The following is an 18,441-nucleotide window of genomic DNA, read 5'->3' as shown; positions in this document are numbered from 1 at the left end:
GATCATTGGTATTAGTATGAAAACATGAAAGTAGAAATATTCAAGGACTATGAAATTAAACAAAAAAACATCTCTCGAAGAGGTTAATTATATATGAACGACTGTATATATGTATATATGAAAATAGCTGATTACATATAAGTTTTTTCCCTACTGATCTAATGAGCGTATTCTAGAGTTATGACAAGTGACGTGCAGAAAAATCATGTATCAATTCAGAAGAAAAGGAAAATTAAACACCGTACAAAATGAATTTTTGATATTGTTACGTCACCGTACAAATAGGTTTGAATGTTTTCTTGTACAGGTATATACATATATCTTTGTTAACAACCTTCATCAACGTTTACATAACGCGTTCATGGGAAGTTGGGAACCCAACATTCACATATATTGATTATGTAAGAAAATATCATTAGTGCATGAATAAAAAGGTGGATGTATGTTTGAAAGATGGTACAATTATAATAGGTACCTTCATTTAGAAAAAAAAATAAAATTGATTTGAATAAATCTAGAGTATGCATGGAATGGAATTCGATACTGCTCTATTGATTATGGTCGTACCTATAATTGTTGTTTGGGTGGGTAATGTGGTTTACCACTAAACAAATTAACTTTTTAAAATGAAATTTGAATCTCTCAGTGAATTTTTAATATACAAAATCTTATTGGCGCATCGTATCAAATAATAAACAATTTAAATAAAACTGAAAAGAAGATATCGAAGCATTGGGCCAAACAGATCTTTTTGAACATGTAGAGCCACTTTTATCCATCCTATATCCAGAATATAAATCGATGTCTTTTTATATACTATATATCAAATTCATGCTCATCAGAAAAGAAAATAAGTGAATCGTTACAATTATATTTTTAATAAGATGCCCATGTTAAATATATTCTCCCATATCTCGGGTAGAACAAAATAATATTAGTAAGTATTACTAATTTATAAAGTCCTAATTGTATTCTAAACCCAATAAACCTTTAACTTTAACAAACGCAGATTTGTTTTGATTGGGCATTTGAGTTATTACATATATTTATATCAATATTTGTAACTATCATTGTGGTTGTGTTAATTATATATTATTATGAAGTTTAAAACCTGTTATTCACAAAATCAATAACATATAGGAAAATCACATATGAAATTTCTAAACTTCTGTAGTAAAAAAAAACTTCTAAACTTCTTATCAACTGAAAATAAAGCTTTTATAACAGAACATAAATAACTTCTAAAATTCTTAAAACATTGATCATATCGGTTTAAGATAGCTGAGATGATTTCTAAAATATCTTGTGAACTAATAATAATACTCGCGCATGGATCAACCACCTAGTTCACATTGAGTCCGTACGTGGAAGATATTCCTTTCTATAAGTTTCATACAAGTCTGAAGCATTTTAGCAAAAAAAAAAGTCTGTAGCATATAATGTGTCTATATATACAGTTCAAAACAAATTAACTGGGGTTCAACGGAATCATCTAGGATTTTAAATGACTTAATAGTTTAATTGGTTTCGGTGTGAACTTACTATTTTTGTTTACAAACTCTTTTCTGATGTTTCTACAAAAATAAATACATATATTGTAGAAATATATACATCCAGGAATTAGATAGCATATACATTAAATGAGTATCTTTATGCATAGTTTTAAAAGGATCAATTAGGGTTTTAAAATGAATTAATGATACTAAAATCGATTTCCGTGCGATCTTGCTATTTTTGTGAACAAAGACTTTTTAAATGTTTCTACAATTGAAGAAGGATAGAGACAAGGTCTAAGCAAGTTGGAGTTAAATTAATTTTACACCTTATAATATTTGTTTTTGAAATAAGAATTTTGGACTTTTGCAATTATGGCCATTGGATAATTAAAAAATTCGCACTCCTATCCATTTTGAGAATAATCAAAAGCAAAAGGCATCGCCTATATCAATACTCATCCCCTCTTGCACCTGAAGACTTTGGAGGAATGTAAAGAGATTCCACAAAACCAAAGAACAAAACACTTTAGATTTCATTTCGATCATTATTCCTCAGTTTTTTTTTTGTTTAATCGAATCTTTTTTTCTCAACTACTATAGTTTTTTTGGTCTTCCGTTATTTATATCATTGAACGTGCAACAAGATCATATGTTTCTGATGCAAACCTGCCAATTCGAGTCACTCTTGTTTGTTCTTTGATGGATAACATTAACTACGAATCCTCAAACGCTTCACAAGGAAGCAGACTTCAGCTGCCGCCGCATCCGCAACCGCCCCAGCCGTTTAATCTACAAGACGTGAATATGATCCATTACAATCAATCATCTCCATTGACTATTGAAACGTTCTCGGGTTTACCTCCATATGATTGCACAGCAAATCAATCACTCCCCGTACAGTGTTCATCTTCAAATCCATACCCGCCCTTGTTTCATCCGTGCCATCATCAAGCTTCGGCTTCTCTATCGTTAGACCAATCCCAGTCGATGGTTCCTATGCAACCTCTTCAGGATCATCACTATCTAAAGCCATTATATCAAAGATCATGCGCGAATGATTTTTCCGCAACAAATGCTTCATCAGCCTCGTACTCTCTTTCTTTTGAAGCAAGTCAAGATCCACAAGTATGCCGAAAAATCCCTTTAAATCTTTTTTTTAAAACAATTTCTGTACAACAATGATGTTTCTACTTATGGTTTTCAGGAACTATGCAGGAGGACCTATAGTAATTCTAATGTAACACAACTGAATTTCTCATCATCACATCATCAACCTAAGCAAACACTTTCAAGATTTTCATCTCATTCTTCCTTCTCAACCCATGGAGGATTCATGGCTTCTAACAGTGGGGCGGTTATCGGGAACAAGACACGGATAAGGTGGACTCAAGATCTTCATGATAAGTTTGTGGAGTGCGTTAATCTCCTTGGTGGTGCTGATAGTAAGTTAGAAGCATTAACGATACTTCAACTTTAGAATTAGAGGAATTAAAATAATTAGTTCTGAATCACTTGATCTAGTCGCTTTGCTTTAGCACAAAGTTATGTTTAGATATGCATATGTATTATGGACAATCACGTAGTAACCATAGTATGTCGATGTTATAATGATGATTACATGAGACAAGTCATTTTATGCGCTCTCATACAACACCATGTGGGGTTGGAAACTTTATTTCGAAGCAATTATGCGCATTATTTGGGAAAATAAATTGATATTTGTTTTTGAAGATGAAAGTGCCCTTGTTTCTTTGGTGGGTCACTAAAAAGTGTAACTGGTGGAAAACTATGCAGAGGCAACGCCCAAAGCAATATTGAAGCTGATGGATTCTGAAGGACTCACAATATTTCATGTTAAAAGCCACTTACAGGTTAACGTTACTTCTTCTCTATTACATTTTTTTTTTTGTTTATAAGAAGTTTATACTTGATAGTGCTTGGGTAAAATTTCAGAAGTATAGGATTGCAAAATACATCCCTGACTCTCAAGAAGGTATACTACTACCATCAGCATATATATATTAATTTTTGATAAAATACATGTATATTTTGGCAATAATGCAAATCCCGAGAGTTTTGTTGTCGCAGGCAAGTTTGAGAAGATAAATTGTTCCAAAGAGCTACTTGACACAAAAACGTATGTTTATTATTAAATAACCCCTCTGTTTGTCCTCCATATATTAGTGACCCAATGGCTTGCCGTAGCTATTACAAGAAAATACGATTAACGTTATTAAAAAATATAAATAATGAGCTCATAGTGATTTTAATTTATATTTTGTTTCGTCTGATATCGTGGAGGCAGTGGAGCGCATATAAAAGAGGCACTCCAGCTTCAACTAGACGTTCAGAGGCATCTTCATGAGCAACTAGAGGTAAGTTAGAACATGTATACCTTAGTTAATTTATTTAATATAGTTTTTGTTTTTTGAACACCAATATATTAAGATAAAGCTCCCATCCATAATTTTTTGAACATGTATACCTTAATTAATTTATTTAATATAATTAGGATACATTTTACCACGTAAATGCAATCCAGCGTTACAGTTTACGTAGTACTGTGTGGCATTGAGTACTTGTTCCAGCTCCCCCCATTACAGTATCCATGGAGTTAAATAGGAATTCACTCGCCGTTTCCAATGATTTCCTCATAATATTTAGATCATATTTTCTTAGCAAAAAATTATATCTAGATCATATTTAGACATTAAATTCTTTTCTTCTACAAAATATTTTAAGCTAGATATCAAAACTTGTTTCTGAGAAGTAATGAAGTATTTTTAGTTTTATGATTGTGTGTTTGAACATTTGTGGCTTTTCTCATTTTTATATATATCATATACTTATATCAACGTCATTAACCAATGAACTATTTCTCATACTAATCTACTAAATAAATACAGTTTTGACTACTCGTATATTATGATTTATGTGTCTTTCTTTCATTAGATTCAACGAAACCTACAACTGAGAATTGAAGAGCAAGGGAAACAACTAAAAATAATGATAGAGCAACAACAAAAGACAAAAGAATGTCTTCTGAAGACACCAAACGCCGAAGTATCATTGTCTCACTCCGATTCCGATCACTCTATCCTCCGCCAATCTCAGTACAAGAAGCCGAAGCCCTGCTGCTCACAAGATATGGAGACAGTCAACTCCAATCAAAGATAAGTTGAACAGTGAGAGATTGGCTAAATAGAAAAGGCGTAAAGCCTGTTTTTACTCTATTCAAAGTGGTGTAAAGTCATAAGAGTCGCGAAAAGAGAATGTCGAAAGTGCTACTACACACACTAACACTTGTACACAGAATCAGGTACTCAATGTGTGCAAGTGGTGTGTGATGGATCATAGACTATAGATGTGTGAGATTATTCCAAATTAAATATTTGTTTTTAAAAACTCGCACAAAGAGGTAGCTTCTTAAATTAGTAACGCTACTTTTGACACTGTGCATGAACACGTTTTATTCTTTTTTTCCTTTCCTTTCAATATATTCATTCCACTTCAAAGTTCGAATATTCAAATTCTTTATTTTTTTCTCTTTTTCCCCAAAATCGACCACTCTAGTATTACTACAAACAAGATCAGTCTGCATTTGAAAAAAAAAACTGAAGTTGATGAGCTCATAATAGCAAACGGACTAAGGTTATTTTTTTTTTTTCACAAGAGTGATTTTATCATTCGGATCCTCAAATTAAAACCTTAAACAAAGATGGATCTCACCATATGATTATTATTTTAAAAGTTATTAAAAGAAACTAAGAAATCGTACAATGACGATTTATGATATAACATGCAACAACAAACCAGACGGACTACCTTTGTCACGCGGAAAGGTAGTCGAAGCCGTCTTCGTCGCTGTAATAAAAGCCAAGGTTACTAATCGCAGCTGAAAGAGAGTTACTCATAGATGCCGGCTCAGTCGCGAGATACGGCATGTTGTTGAAGGAACGATCAAGACAAGCCACAACGTTGTTCAACTCCTCATCATCTTCATCTTCACCACCACCTTTGGTATGCATCAACTTCTCTGCTCTGTGCTTTAGACTCTGAAACATTATCTCAGGCTCATGCTGCACTGCTCGGAGAACATCCGCAGATGACTGACCAGGCATGGCTCGGGTCACTGCAAAGCTATGCGGTCCATCGCTCTGAGAGACCCTGACAACGCTTGGCCCGCCAAACAAATTGTGAACTCCACCGAGAGCCTCCTCATACGCCCCTCCAAGGAACATACCCAAAAAGTACCTTCCTCCTCCACCGTCAAGCTCGTGCAACGGCAAGCTGGACTCGCCGCCTATGAACTTATCAATCTTCCCATCGCTGTCACACGTCAAATCCGACAAGACCCCGCGAGCCCCTGGCCTTTGGTCGAGCTTATGGATAGGAACTATAGGAAACAGCTGATCAATCCCCCAGAGGTCAGGGATCGAAGTGAAAACCGAAAGGTTGATATTGTAAGTCTGAACCGGATCAGACGCGCCTATAGCCTTCAACACCCACTCGCATAACCCATCAACAGAAGCCAACTGCTCGATACTCAAAACACCGTCTTTGAAACCGTCAACACATCTCTGCTTCAGCTTGTCCACGTATTTACGACTAAGGTTATTTTGAATGGGTGTTTCACTTTTTTTGCTCCTGTTTTATAAATTACAAAGAAAAAGGTCCATCTTAAACTTGTTTTCGAAAAAGGCCGTAAATAAATTTGAAGTTTTATGATTAAAAACAAGCTCATTTTTCCGAGGCCTGATTTATATTGGTAAGATTGCATTTTCGAGAATTATATGAAGCAAATAATTTTGAGCCCGTCAGGAAAAAGAGCCCATCGGAACCGGGAAGCAATGAAAGTTATATACAATAGAATCTCTATAAATTAAGAATGTTGAGATTTTTAAATTTTATTAATTTATAGAGGTATTAATTTACAAATTTTTTTTATTTAGATTTTTTTTATTTTAAAATATATTTATTCTAAGATAATAAATATTTGATTTTAGTTTATAAACATTAATCGTTATTTTTTAAAATTTCACATTTATATTAATTTTAATATATTATTTGGTATATAATACATATGCGTAGAACTTAACGTGGTTTTAGATATAATATTACTAAATCTCATCAAAATTTTATAATTGTTAAGAAAATATAAAGATAATTTCATTGTAAATATAAAACAAACAACATAATAATAAGTTTTTACTTATATAAAAAATATATAAATTATTAATTTATAATTTTAATGGGGTTATATATTTACATAGAAATTTTTTTAACATATTGTGTTATTATTTATCGATTAGTGTCAAATTTTGAACCGGTCCAAATTGAGACCGATGAAATTTATTAATTTATAAAAATTATTAATTTATCAAGTATTATTTTATAGATGTTTTACTGTATTACTGTATTTGTTGACAACAATTTTCAAAAATAGTTGAGCTTTATATTCTAAAAAAAAATAAAAGAACTCAACTTTGTTAAAATGCAATCAGTACTCAGGTCATTATAAAAAGAAAATGAATTAATATTAAATAAACTTTAATTTAAATTAATTATTATCTCAAAATCATAACACGAGTCACAGCAAAGTTAAATTTTCTTTAAAAAACGTTTTCCAAATTAATGAAAATAACTAATCCAAAAAACTCTTTTAAGAATTTTTTTAGTGCAGAGTTAGTTATGTTAAATTCAACTTGTATTTCAATGCCATTCTGCCTTTTTGTCAACTATTGGCATTATACATGCATGGCTAATTGGTAGTGTTAGAATATTGTTTTTTATGATAGTTTTGAATATCTCCCGTTATTTTTTGGGTGATATTATATAAGGAGGTGACTATTGACTAACACACGTAATAGAAGTGTCAGGAAATCTTTATGAAAATTTCACCATTGGTGTGACACAATGTCGACATTCGAGATAATCAATTCTTTCTTATACGACCACTCAATTATTATAACTCATTTGATAAAAATAGTTTTTTTTACTATTTATAACTCGTTTATAATTTCGCGGCGAAGCTCTATAGTATTTCACATCACTTGGAGACTGTTTTTTTTTCTTTTTTTTTTTTGAGAAAACTGTTTTTTTTTCTTTAAGATGTTAATACCGATAAGATAAACACATCTTAGATCCAGAAGTTATGTTATACGCTTAACGTAGTATCACCATTTTTATATAAAAAACTAGAGGTAGAATGAAGTTTGGAAGAAGACATGCATCGGATAATGATCCTTCGCATGAAATGTGCAGTGAACAAGCTACTCATTGCTGCAAATGCTACGATATCTCCGAAATATTTTCGACCGAAACGAGACAGACCACTTCGCTTTCAAAGCAATCTTCGGAGTGTGTGGAAACTGATATTTCAACGGTATAAATTTTTTCATCCATCGTTAAATGAATTACTGAACTTGTTATAAGTTGTATATATATAGAGAATGAATTGTAAGTAACTAAGGTTCATGCATGGTCTCAGCCGGAGCCAGCGGGGTCTTCATTGGCCTCTGAGTTCACAAGCTCATCTCCCATTAAAACAAGGATCAAGTGGACGACAGATCTCCATGACAAGTTTGTAGAGTGTGTCAATCACCTTGGTGGCCCCATGAGTATGATCTCTTCACAATATTCACATACTCATCTTTATTGAAATTTTGTTAATGAAAAAAAAAACAAAAATATGATTAGTTACCTATTATTTCCAATTGATCATTAAACTCCTAGAAGCGACACCAAAGCAGATCTTGAAGATGATGAGAACAGATGAATTGACCATCTACAAAGTCAAGAGCCATCTTCAGGTAATACCACAGTGTTTCCTTTTTATATTATGATCATATGATTCATTTTCTTGCCTAACTATCTTGTATCATCTAAATCAGAAATATCGAACACATAAACATGTTCAAAATTCCATGCAAGGTAAATTCATATTATTGTTAACTGACTCACTAACTCATTGAACTAAGCGTTAAATGTTCTGTAGGAACAAGTTTGAAAGAAGAGGAGATTCATCTGGAGGGTTCAGGGATCAAAGAGTTTATGAGATTGCAAGATAAAGTGGGACAACATCTTCAAGAACAACTAGAGGTTTGTTCCTTTAACATTAGCATTTATGTGTAATACTACCAAGAACATACTGCTAAATCCATTTTTCCTGAATCTAAAGTCAAAATCAATAATTAAAATCAAAAGAGAAGATATTGAATTATATAGCCTCCTTACTTTTTATTCATTTTCTAAAATATTTTTTTTTGTTTTTGTTTGTTTCTGCAGATCCAAAGAGAATTATACTTGTTGGTTGAAGAACAAAATAAAAAACTCCACGAGATGATTACATATCAAAAACAAAAGAACTCGTAAATACAGTAAAATAAGAGAGGAACTTACATGTAGTTACTAGCTATCGTGAGTTATAAGAACAAGAAAAATGTAGTTGTGGTGAGATTATATGTTTTATATATTTAAGAATAATCTCTACAAGAGAGTTTGCTTATAAAAATCAAACAAACCATACAAGTGATGTCAAGTTACGTGAATTTGGGCGGATCGTTCAAGGCCTAATACCTTTGTTTAATTTTAATGGGCTGTTAATGGGCTTTAAAAAGAGTTTGAGCCCACCCGACAAAACTGATTTAATAAAACACAAAAACCCCATCTCATCCCTCACCTGTCTTCTCCGGCACAGCTTCTTCCGATGATCCTTGGAGATGGCAAATGAAACGCAGCGAATTGAGCTGAGTCGAATCAGTTCCAAACTCGTAAAAGATTCATAAAGGTAAAACCTTTTGATCTGCTCAACTCTATATGCGTACATTAACATCAAGAACCAAGCAATGACACTTGCCCGTAACCCTAGTAGATTCACAACTCTTCTCAAACGGCTCTCACACCTCTCTGTAGAAAACCCATTTACGCCCCCAAGCTCCGCAACTCAAAAGCCTAGATCTTTCGCCACCCAGAGAACTCGAAACGGGATCCGAGTCACTCCCACTATTAGAAAAATGGCGGAGGAAGCGATGCTCGATTACTTCTACTCCACCAGGAGCTTGCAGTACATGGTAGCCGAGAGCATGAGCAAGAACAGCCCCATCTTCATCGAGAATCTACTCAAGAAGGTGAGCTGCGTCTCTGCTTCTGACATCAACCAATCCATCACCAAACATCTGAGGTTCCACCCCGTCAACGAGTTTGAGCCTTTCCTCGAGAGCTCAGGTCTCAAGCCCGATGAGTACACTCATCTCATCCCCTCTGGTGAGATTTTCTTGAACGAGCTGTTGCTTGAGAATCATCATGTTTTGTGTTACTGTGGGGTTGACCCCAAGAAGATTGGGAAGATCTTCGAGGAGGCTAGGGATGTGTTCGGGTATGAAACTGGTGTTTTAGCTTCGAAGATTAAGGTTTATGAGGATTTTGGGTTTAGCAGGTTGTTTCTGTCGAAGTTAATAGCTTGTTGTCCGAGAATGTTGGTTGGAGGTACGGATATGGAGCTTGTTAAAGTCATTGAGAAGCTGAGAGCTATAGGGATTGATTCTGATTGGGTGATGAAGAACTTGTCAGAGGAGGTTTCTTATAATTGGAGCTCAGTGCATTGTGCTCTAACGTTGCTTAGAGTAGTCTGTAACGATGAGAATGAGCTGTATAGGTTAATCAAGAACTATCCAAGACTCATCTTTGAGAGCTCAGGGAGATGGACACTGATTCTAGTTGGATTCGAGACGAAACTCGGCTTATCCGCAAGAGAACTCTACTCTTTGTTTCAGAAACTCCCTCAGATGCAAGTGGAGAAATGCGTTTCGAATCTAAGAAGATGCTTCTTGTTCTTAAAAGAGATCGACATGGAGGACGATGAAATACAAAAGGTGTTTCGCTCTCACTCGTGGTGGATTAGTTCGTGTACGTTGAAGAAAACAAGCAGCTTGCTGGTTAACTTGAAAGCTTACAAAACGAGAGTCTGTAAGGCCGTTAAAGAGAATCCAGAGGAGATGAAGAAATGGACAATGGGCTCAAAAGTCCAACCCTTACCAGCTACAGAAGTGTACCTAGACTCGAAAGCGATGAAGACTCAGTTTTTACTCGACCTCGGGTACGTGGAAGGCTCAGAGGAGATGGAGAGAGCGGCGAAGAGTTTCCGCGGGAGAGGGTCTGAACTCAAAGAGAGATTCGACGTTCTTGTGAGGTTTGGTTTGGACGAGGAAGATGTCAAGGAGATGGTGAAAGCGTCTCCTAATATTCTCACGCAAGCAAGCGATGTGCTGGAAACTAAAGTTAGGTACCTTGTGGAGGAGTTAGGCTACCCGCTTTCGACTTTGGTGACGTTCCCTTCGTGTTTGAAGTTCACTCTCGAGAGGATGAAGGTGAGGTTTGCGATGTTTGCGTGGCTTAAGGGTAGAGGCAAAGCGGATCCTAAGCTTGCGGTTAGTACTCTGCTTGCTTGCTCGGATAAAGACTTTGCGAGATATTTTGTGAGCCGTCATCCTGATGGGCCTAAGCATTTGGAGGATTTGAAGAAGAAGCAACAGCTTCTTTGATTATTAGTCTGTAACAAAAGATTGTATTAGTCTTTGATCACTCTTTTATTTATTGGAAAATTTTTAGTTTTGAAAATTGGCTGACGTGGCAAAGCTTGGCGCTGGTAGATGGTTTGACTTGTTGACTCTAACGTCCGTAACTGCTTTTGCTGACGTGGAATATTCGCGCCATCTCTCCCTTCACTCTATAGGCGTCTCTTCTCTCCTACGGATTTTCTTTCTGGTTTGGTTTCCGTGAAAAGGCGAGAGAGAAAGTGCGAGAAAATCCGAGAAACTCTTCTCTCTCTCTCTCTTTCTCCTTTTCTTCTTCGTTCGACGGAGCTTGAGAGTATCAGTTCTCTGCATCTAAGCATTATCTCTCTTCTTTCTCCTTCGTGGAGATGACGATCAAACAGCAATGGCGATGCCTCGCTGCAGCTATGCTCACGGCGATGCTGTTTGCGCTGGCTGAAACCGACACTGATCCGCTCGAAGGTAATTTTCAGATTCTCTCAATCTTCGAATGAGGATCGTTCTCCGTCGTTCCTTCTCTGGTTGAGAAAAAACGTTTAATGGAACTGAGCATGACTTGATACTTTCACTTACATTGGAACGAACTCATGATTGTTATCTAGGATCAGTGAATTGATAGAAACGCTTTCTTGGCTGGTGCTTGATCATGTAATCGTTCTATATTGGTGTTTCTCCGTTAGTTTCGGCTCTTCAAGATGTCTACAAGTCCCTGAACAATCCACCGCAACTGAGAGGATGGAAACTGGAGGGAGGAGATCCATGCGGTGAAGTCTGGATGGGAGTTTTCTGTTCTGGATCGTCTATAGTCGACCTGTAAGTTTCCTCAGTTTCATCATAGTTCGAGCAGAATCTGATTCATGCCTATCGCAGAGAACTACGAGGGTTAAAGCTTTTGGGGAGTCTTGGAAACCAGCTTCAACATCTCCACAATTTGAAGAACTTGTAAGCAAACTTTCCTCTTCTTGATTGTTAGAGGCTTTGCATCATTGAATCCTATTTGCATCATTGTCTTAGGGACGTTAGCTTCAATAACCTTCAAGGTGAAATTCCGTTTGGCTTGCCTCCAAATACTACCCACATGTAAGCGTTTCATCCAAGTTCGTTCATCATTTAAGCTTACACCGCAGTGCAATTCAAGAGTGTCATCTTTGTTTGTTGATTACAGAAACTTGGCCTATAACAATCTGACCCAGGGTCTCCCTTTTTCGTTACCTCTTATGACATCTCTTGTGTACCTGTAAGTGCCTTATTCCAAATCTGCATTGCCCTTCCTTTTTCACTGATTTTGTCTAAGTAATGGCTTCCTCTGTCTGTCCTCTAGGAATTTGAGCCATAATTCATTAACTGGAGCTCTTGGAAATGTGTTTTCTGGGCTACAAATTAAAGAAATGTGAGTGTTCTGTTCAGTTCTGTTAGCCTTTTAGATAACCAAATGTCACACATATTCAAATAATATCGACTTTGCCAGGGATCTATCATTCAATAACCTGACGGGAGATCTACCAAGCTCTTTTGGATCTCTAATGAATCTGACTTCACTGTAAGTATCTCAGAATTTTATCTGTAATCTGCTCTCTGCATGTAGGTGTAACCTAATTATGGTTTTGGTTCTGTGATAACAAAACTGCAGGTACCTCCAGAACAACAGGTTTACCGGATCAATCATCTATCTCTCGGATCTACCTTTAACTGACCTGTAATTAACTCTCTTTGTGCTTTGATTTTGCATTTCATTTGAGCTTCCTATTATTTAATCTAGCTCAAAACGTTTGTTCTTACACACGTCTTCAGGAATATCGAAGATAACCAGTTCAGTGGTATTATCCCAAGTCATTTTCAGTCCATTCCTCATTTGTGGTGAGTTACTTCTCCCCTCGTCTCGAAAAGTTGGCTAAGACACCCAAGTCTCATGATTATTAATGTTGTTATGCCGAGCAGGATTTGGGGAAACAAGTTCCATGTAGAGCCCAACTATAAACCGTGGAAATTCCCTTTGGATGTCATACCGATGATTCAAAATGCTACTGGCTATCCAACTACCGAGTCAAGTGCCATTATGAACTTTCCTAGACCTCAGAAGGTTATAAAGAAGAAGAAGAAGGGCATAGGAGCAGGGAGTATGGTTTTACTGGTTGGTGGAGTGGCGTTGCTTGGAACTTTCTTTGCACTTTTCGCAGTTGGAATGAATCATCGACGAGCACAAAACCTTGCCGCTAGTCACAGAAGCAACAATAGCACAACGTACACTCTTCCAGTCAGTACAGGCCGAGGTGAAACTATTATGCCTTTCTTTGCCCCTCATTGTTGCAATTCTGATTGCTTACTGATTTTTTTACCTTTGCATGTAACAGAATTTTCTGCTGCACCTGAAGATAACCCACAGATGAAAAGGATCCGGCCACCACCAGTTCCTCAGCTGAGACGTGTACCTCCTCCACCTGTCAGAATCGATAAGCCAGCAGGACGAAAAAGCTTCTCTGCTTCATGCCAATATCCAGCGTATGCGAAGCTTTTCTCAGCTGCAGAGCTTCAACTGGCAACTGACGGTTTCAGTGAGGAAAACCTACTTGGAGAGGGTCCTATTGGTTCTGTTTACAGAGCAAAGTTGCCTGATGGTCAAGTATATATCTTCTCCTCTCTCTCTTCTTCGAAAGTTCTAAATGAGAAATTTTCATTATACGTTTCTCATCCATTGATGTTTCAGTTTGCGGCTGTGAGAAACATCCCAATGTCTTCGCTGTCTTTACATGAAGAGGAAAAATTTACTGAAGTGCTTCAGACAGCTTCGAAACTAAGACATCCAAACATTGTGACCCTTCTCGGTTTCTGCATTGATAATGGGCAGCACCTTCTTGTCTATGAGTATGTTGGGCATTTGTCCTTGTACAATGCTATGCATGACAAAGTATACAAGCCACTTTCATGGGGCTTGCGTCTCCGCATTGCTATTGGAGTTGCCCGAGCTCTTGAGTAAGTATCTTTATCTTCTCAAAGATTAATAGTAGTAGCTTATTCCCAATCCGTGCATGGATTTTTTTGACATGGTGAATCTAAATTTTCAGCTATTTGCACTCGTCGTTTAGCCTTCCTATTGCACATAGCGATCTGAAAGCAACAAACATTTTGCTAGACGAAGAACTTACACCTCGTATTGCTGACTGTGGGCTTGCTAGTTTAAGGCCACTTACAAGCAACAGTGTCAAGCTTCGGGTAAGTAAAGAACGGTTATATTATTCTGTGTCTCGATTACTTCTAATGACTGATACCTAATGAGTTTTGTAATACTTGGCGCAGGCTTCAGAGATAGCGATACAAAACACTGGCTACATTGCACCAGAACATGGACAACCAGGAAGCAGTGGCACAAAGAGCGACACTTTTGCACTGGGTGTGCTACTCTTGGAACTGTTAACAGGAAGGAAAGCATTTGACAGGTAACACAATGCATTTCAAATACTTGCTGGGTGCATGCAATAGATAAGCCTTTTGGTTGAATTATTTGCAGCTCGCGACCAGAAGGAGAACAGCTGCTGGTGAAATGGGCATCAACCAGACTTCATGACAGGCGAAGCTTAGAACAGATGATTGATCAAGGCATAGTCGGCACATTCTCCTCAAGAGTCGCCTCACACTACGCAGACATTATCTCCCTATGCACTCAGGTGAACTGTCTATAGCTTCTTCCTTACAAATACAATAACTAAATCATTCGTTTCAAAAAGCAGGCAGAGAAGGAGTTTAGACCACCGGTTTCAGAAATAGTGGAAGCACTCACTTCACTGATACAGAAACAGAACAAGGAATCAAGCAGCGTAGCAGACAAGACAGAGATTGACCCTTTTAGCAAATCTTTCTGCTCTACACGCACACGTTTCCTCTCCTCACCTACCTCCAGCCACATCTCCAACTGAAACTTTTCCTGTATCTCATTCTTCTTCATATTCGTTACTTTCAAAACAATAGTTCAGAGCATGTGATGATGATAATAATAAACTTGTCATTGTAAAAAGGAAGTTTCTTAGTATAGCATAAATAATAAAAAAATAGTTTGAACAAGACAACACCCTGCAGTAAGAAAAAATCTGAAACTAAGTTTTCTAGCCATTCACAATCCCAACTAAAAAAAACTATAGCTGACTTTACATCAGCTAACTCTATCCTAATCTCATCTACAGGTAACATCAGATATAAACCACAAAACACACGAGAAGGGGAATTTTTATAATTGCTAGATCGATTAAGAACATAATGATCATAAGTGTCAAGGTAAAGGGAACATACTATCTCTAACGATCTTAATGACAGGACACCATATTCTATTTGTTGACACAAGTTCACACTAAGTTTCAGCTTATATAAAAACTCCCCTAAAAACCTTGAAAATGTATAATGAAAAGAAAAATTGTTTTGTTCTTTTTAAAAAGGAAAATATTTGACAAAAAATGGCCTGGCTAAAAAAACATGACCACTTTAAAACAGAGAACATAACAAAATCTAAAAAAAAAACTCCAAAAAACAATTCAAAAACGTTAAGGTTGATCACTTTTTGGAGAGCTTTAAATCCAACAATAAAAAGGGCGTGGAATTTAAAATTTCAGATGTTATTTCCTTTTATCCTTCTAAATATATTTTTTTCTTTTGAATTTCCAGGTGGGGTTTTAATGTTATTTTATTTTCTTAATAAACAGTCAAAGGACGTTCCTTAGTATATATATCATAGAAAAAAAAAGTTTGAAACAAGAGAACCCCTGTAGGAAGAAAAAAGTCTGGAACTACGTTTTCTAGAAGCAGCCAATACAAAAGAGAGATCAAAAACACTAAGCAGAAACCCCAGCGTTCAAGAGAGTATTGATCTCTCCTCTTATATTCACAGGCCTGCCCTCAAATATTGAAGATAGACTTGTCTCACATAGTTCCTTCAGTGCTCTTGTTTTCACAAGCGCAGCTTCCTGCATTCCAATCATTTATTAAACATCCTTTGTTAACCTCAATTCACACTTCCGCCAAAAAAACACAAGTAAAACCTATGCTATTTGAGAACAGCCTATCTGATAGTAGCTCACCTGTTTTGGCCATATAGAAGAGAGAGAGTTCTGAAGCTCCATGCGTCTCCTACCCACATCTTTCAAGCTCTCTTTTAACTTCACTTCACGGTGCTTCTTCTCCTCCAGCTCCGAAACTAGCCTATCTAGGAATCTGCACCACAAAATTGTATACATTATATCATATGGAACTCGCTTCGAGACACTTGTCTCAGAGATTATTTAGCCTTGAAGTACCTTTTGGAGTTGAGAATCATAACCAGATCCCGAGTTTTCTTGTTCGTTAGCAATGAAATGGCCATGGAGATATCAACCACCATAGGCTCAATGATCTCAGGAGAATACTGCTGAAGAACCAAGGGAGCAACTGCTTGCACATGGTGTTGCAAGGACAGAGTATCCTCGTTTCTTAGTTCTATCAATCGCTGGTTCAAAAACGCCTTTACCTGAAACAAAGAGAAACCAACATCACGTGTCTAGCCACGATCACTAAATAGTCAGGGATAATAATAAGAGTACCTCATACAAATCATCAAGAATCTTGTTCCTATACTCCGTCTCCAACAGCTGGCTCCTCTCTTCTCCACTCCCCAAGACTTGATCTATGGACTGTATCTGCTTCTCCTGGCCTGATTCTAGCGAAGACGAATCAGCTATCTCTTCAACCTGAGGCGTTTCAACGCTTACATCCCAAGAAATCTCAGAAACATCAACCTCAGGGCCTCCTTCCAATTTATTCTCTGGAATATCACTAGCATTCACAATTTCATACGAACCTAAATCATTTCCACCATCGACTTCTTCCACCATGCTAACATCCCAATCTATCTCAGCGGTATCAAGCGTAATATCCCAATCAATGCTGTCTGCAGCCACGTCTGTACCGTTTGCATTCTCAGATGACTGAACATTATCACCATCAAGAGCTTCAAAGGCTCCTAAGACACTTAACGATGGAGGATTTTCACGAATGTCTTTCAAATTTTCAAGTACAACCCTCGCAGGCTTCTGCAGACAGATCAGAATCCGTTCAGTTCAATCTCCAAAAACAAAAGAGGTTAAGAGAGGTCTTACATCTTTCTCGGTGTGAACATCTTTAACATAGGCAGAGTAGTACTCCATAGCTCCTGATACTGACTCACTGTTGATAACTTCCAGAATCTTAGCAAAGGTGGTTGGAAGCGAATTCGCAGTCTCCAAAAGCTCACGCCTCACATTGTTTCCCTTCAAAATTAATAATGTTTGAACGTTATGTGATGCTTCTAAAACCTATGGATCCAAGCCAAGTTTACAACTAATAAACCTGCAAGCCAAGCTCTCGGCAAGCTTCCTCGTACTTGGTTGCTGAGAGTGCAACGCTTCTTTTGATGTCAGCTTCTTTACGATCAAGCTCCGCCATCTGTTGCTGAACCTTTTGCACTTGCTTCTTCAGATACGGGCTAAGAAGAAATAATCATTTGTCAAAATGTTAAAGAAGAGAGACATTAAATGTTAGAAGAAAGCAACTTTACATTTCGTAATTAACATTCTGAATAATGATCTGAGCTGCCTCCCCGAGAAAAATGTGATCTTTCTCAAACGCACGAACGATTGCTTCCCAGACTCCCTACAAAGGGAAACACAACATATCATACATAACCTGTTCATGTAAGGGACACAAGAAAAGATGGGAGTTTTTACTTACAGAAGCACCAGAAAGTCGACCAAAGATGTTCCGGCTCTCAGGAGTTGTCTTGAGGAGAATCTCATATATCTTTTTCGCCTCCAAGTAACCAATCACTGCAAGTAAAACAAGGCATTTTCAAAAACAAAGACTAACACTTTTACAAAGTGATAGCTAGCATAAGAAATAAAGACAATACTTTTAATAAAGATTGTTTTTTTTTTTACAGACAAGAGTTACCATCAGGATCTATGGTTTGAAAGTAAGGATCGATGTCTTTAGGCAAAGACGAGAACTCTTTCGAGATTTTGACTCTGATCGCAGCCACCTTCTTCCTCCAATCCGCAGGGATTCTCTTCCGATCCACCAACCATTCTTCCAATCCAACAAAAAATTCAAAATCAAATTAAACAGATTCGAATTCAAACGTTAGAACACGCTTATTGTGATTGTGCATTACCGCCGAGACGAGAGAAGGTGATGTCAATGGGAAGATTACGAACATCGTCTTGGCTCGGCATCTTCACCAAAGATCAATTTTATCTCCCCCAAGTGTTTCACTTCAATAAGGTTTTTGCTCGTCAAGACCGAAGAGAAACGGAAGCATCAATTTCACAGGTCTCATCAGATATACCGAATCCGGTTTTGAGCTAACCGAATCAATTTACTCCGGTCCGTTATTTATG

At 36.9% G+C, this 18,441-nt stretch overlaps 5 protein-coding genes across 5 annotated transcripts; 3 read left to right on the top strand and 2 right to left on the bottom strand.

The window, feature by feature from the left end:
- The first annotated feature begins 1,948 nt into the window (after positions 1–1,948).
- Positions 1,949–5,018, top strand: LOC106419185 (myb family transcription factor PHL5-like). Its single transcript, XM_013859940.3, has 7 exons — positions 1,949–2,621; positions 2,701–2,938; positions 3,291–3,367; positions 3,450–3,489; positions 3,585–3,633; positions 3,802–3,871; positions 4,449–5,018. Exons 1-7 carry the CDS (start codon positions 2,196–2,198, stop codon positions 4,671–4,673), a joined length of 1,125 nt encoding a protein of 374 aa, XP_013715394.2. The 5' UTR covers positions 1,949–2,195; the 3' UTR covers positions 4,674–5,018.
- A 186-nt stretch (positions 5,019–5,204) lies between these two features.
- LOC106419131 (arginine decarboxylase 2-like) lies at positions 5,205–6,240 on the bottom strand. The gene is made up of 2 exons (XM_048742202.1): positions 6,233–6,240; positions 5,205–6,143 (listed from the first exon to the last, which is right to left on the bottom strand). Exons 1-2 carry the CDS (start codon positions 6,238–6,240, stop codon positions 5,327–5,329), a joined length of 825 nt encoding a protein of 274 aa, XP_048598159.1. The 3' UTR covers positions 5,205–5,326.
- A 2,534-nt stretch (positions 6,241–8,774) lies between these two features.
- LOC106419046 (transcription termination factor MTEF18, mitochondrial-like) lies at positions 8,775–11,114 on the top strand. Its single transcript, XM_013859793.3, has one exon. The coding sequence runs from the start codon at positions 9,344–9,346 to the stop codon at positions 11,036–11,038; it is 1,695 nt and encodes a 564-aa protein (XP_013715247.2). The 5' UTR covers positions 8,775–9,343; the 3' UTR covers positions 11,039–11,114.
- An 85-nt stretch (positions 11,115–11,199) lies between these two features.
- Positions 11,200–15,106, top strand: LOC106419045 (protein STRUBBELIG-RECEPTOR FAMILY 2). The gene is made up of 16 exons (XM_048742557.1): positions 11,200–11,512; positions 11,731–11,863; positions 11,921–11,992; positions 12,065–12,130; positions 12,216–12,287; positions 12,372–12,440; positions 12,519–12,590; positions 12,681–12,746; positions 12,842–12,907; positions 12,989–13,320; positions 13,402–13,670; positions 13,755–14,020; positions 14,113–14,260; positions 14,345–14,484; positions 14,556–14,712; positions 14,776–15,106. Exons 1-16 carry the CDS (start codon positions 11,419–11,421, stop codon positions 14,959–14,961), a joined length of 2,208 nt encoding a protein of 735 aa, XP_048598514.1. The 5' UTR covers positions 11,200–11,418; the 3' UTR covers positions 14,962–15,106.
- Positions 15,107–15,701: 595 nt separating this feature from the next.
- Positions 15,702–18,409, bottom strand: LOC106419454 (CDK5RAP3-like protein). Its single transcript, XM_048742558.1, has 10 exons — positions 18,216–18,409; positions 17,996–18,130; positions 17,777–17,871; positions 17,604–17,698; positions 17,396–17,531; positions 17,167–17,316; positions 16,612–17,100; positions 16,330–16,538; positions 16,114–16,246; positions 15,702–15,999 (listed from the first exon to the last, which is right to left on the bottom strand). The coding sequence occupies exons 1-10, from the start codon at positions 18,274–18,276 to the stop codon at positions 15,868–15,870; spliced, it is 1,635 nt and encodes a 544-aa protein (XP_048598515.1). The 5' UTR covers positions 18,277–18,409; the 3' UTR covers positions 15,702–15,867.
- Positions 18,410–18,441: the final 32 nt, after the last annotated feature.

This window comes from Brassica napus, chromosome A10 (assembly GCF_020379485.1).
Source record: "Brassica napus cultivar Da-Ae chromosome A10, Da-Ae, whole genome shotgun sequence".
NCBI classification, from domain to species: Eukaryota; Viridiplantae; Streptophyta; class Magnoliopsida; order Brassicales; family Brassicaceae; genus Brassica; species Brassica napus.
This window is presented reverse-complemented; position numbering and strand designations above follow the sequence as displayed.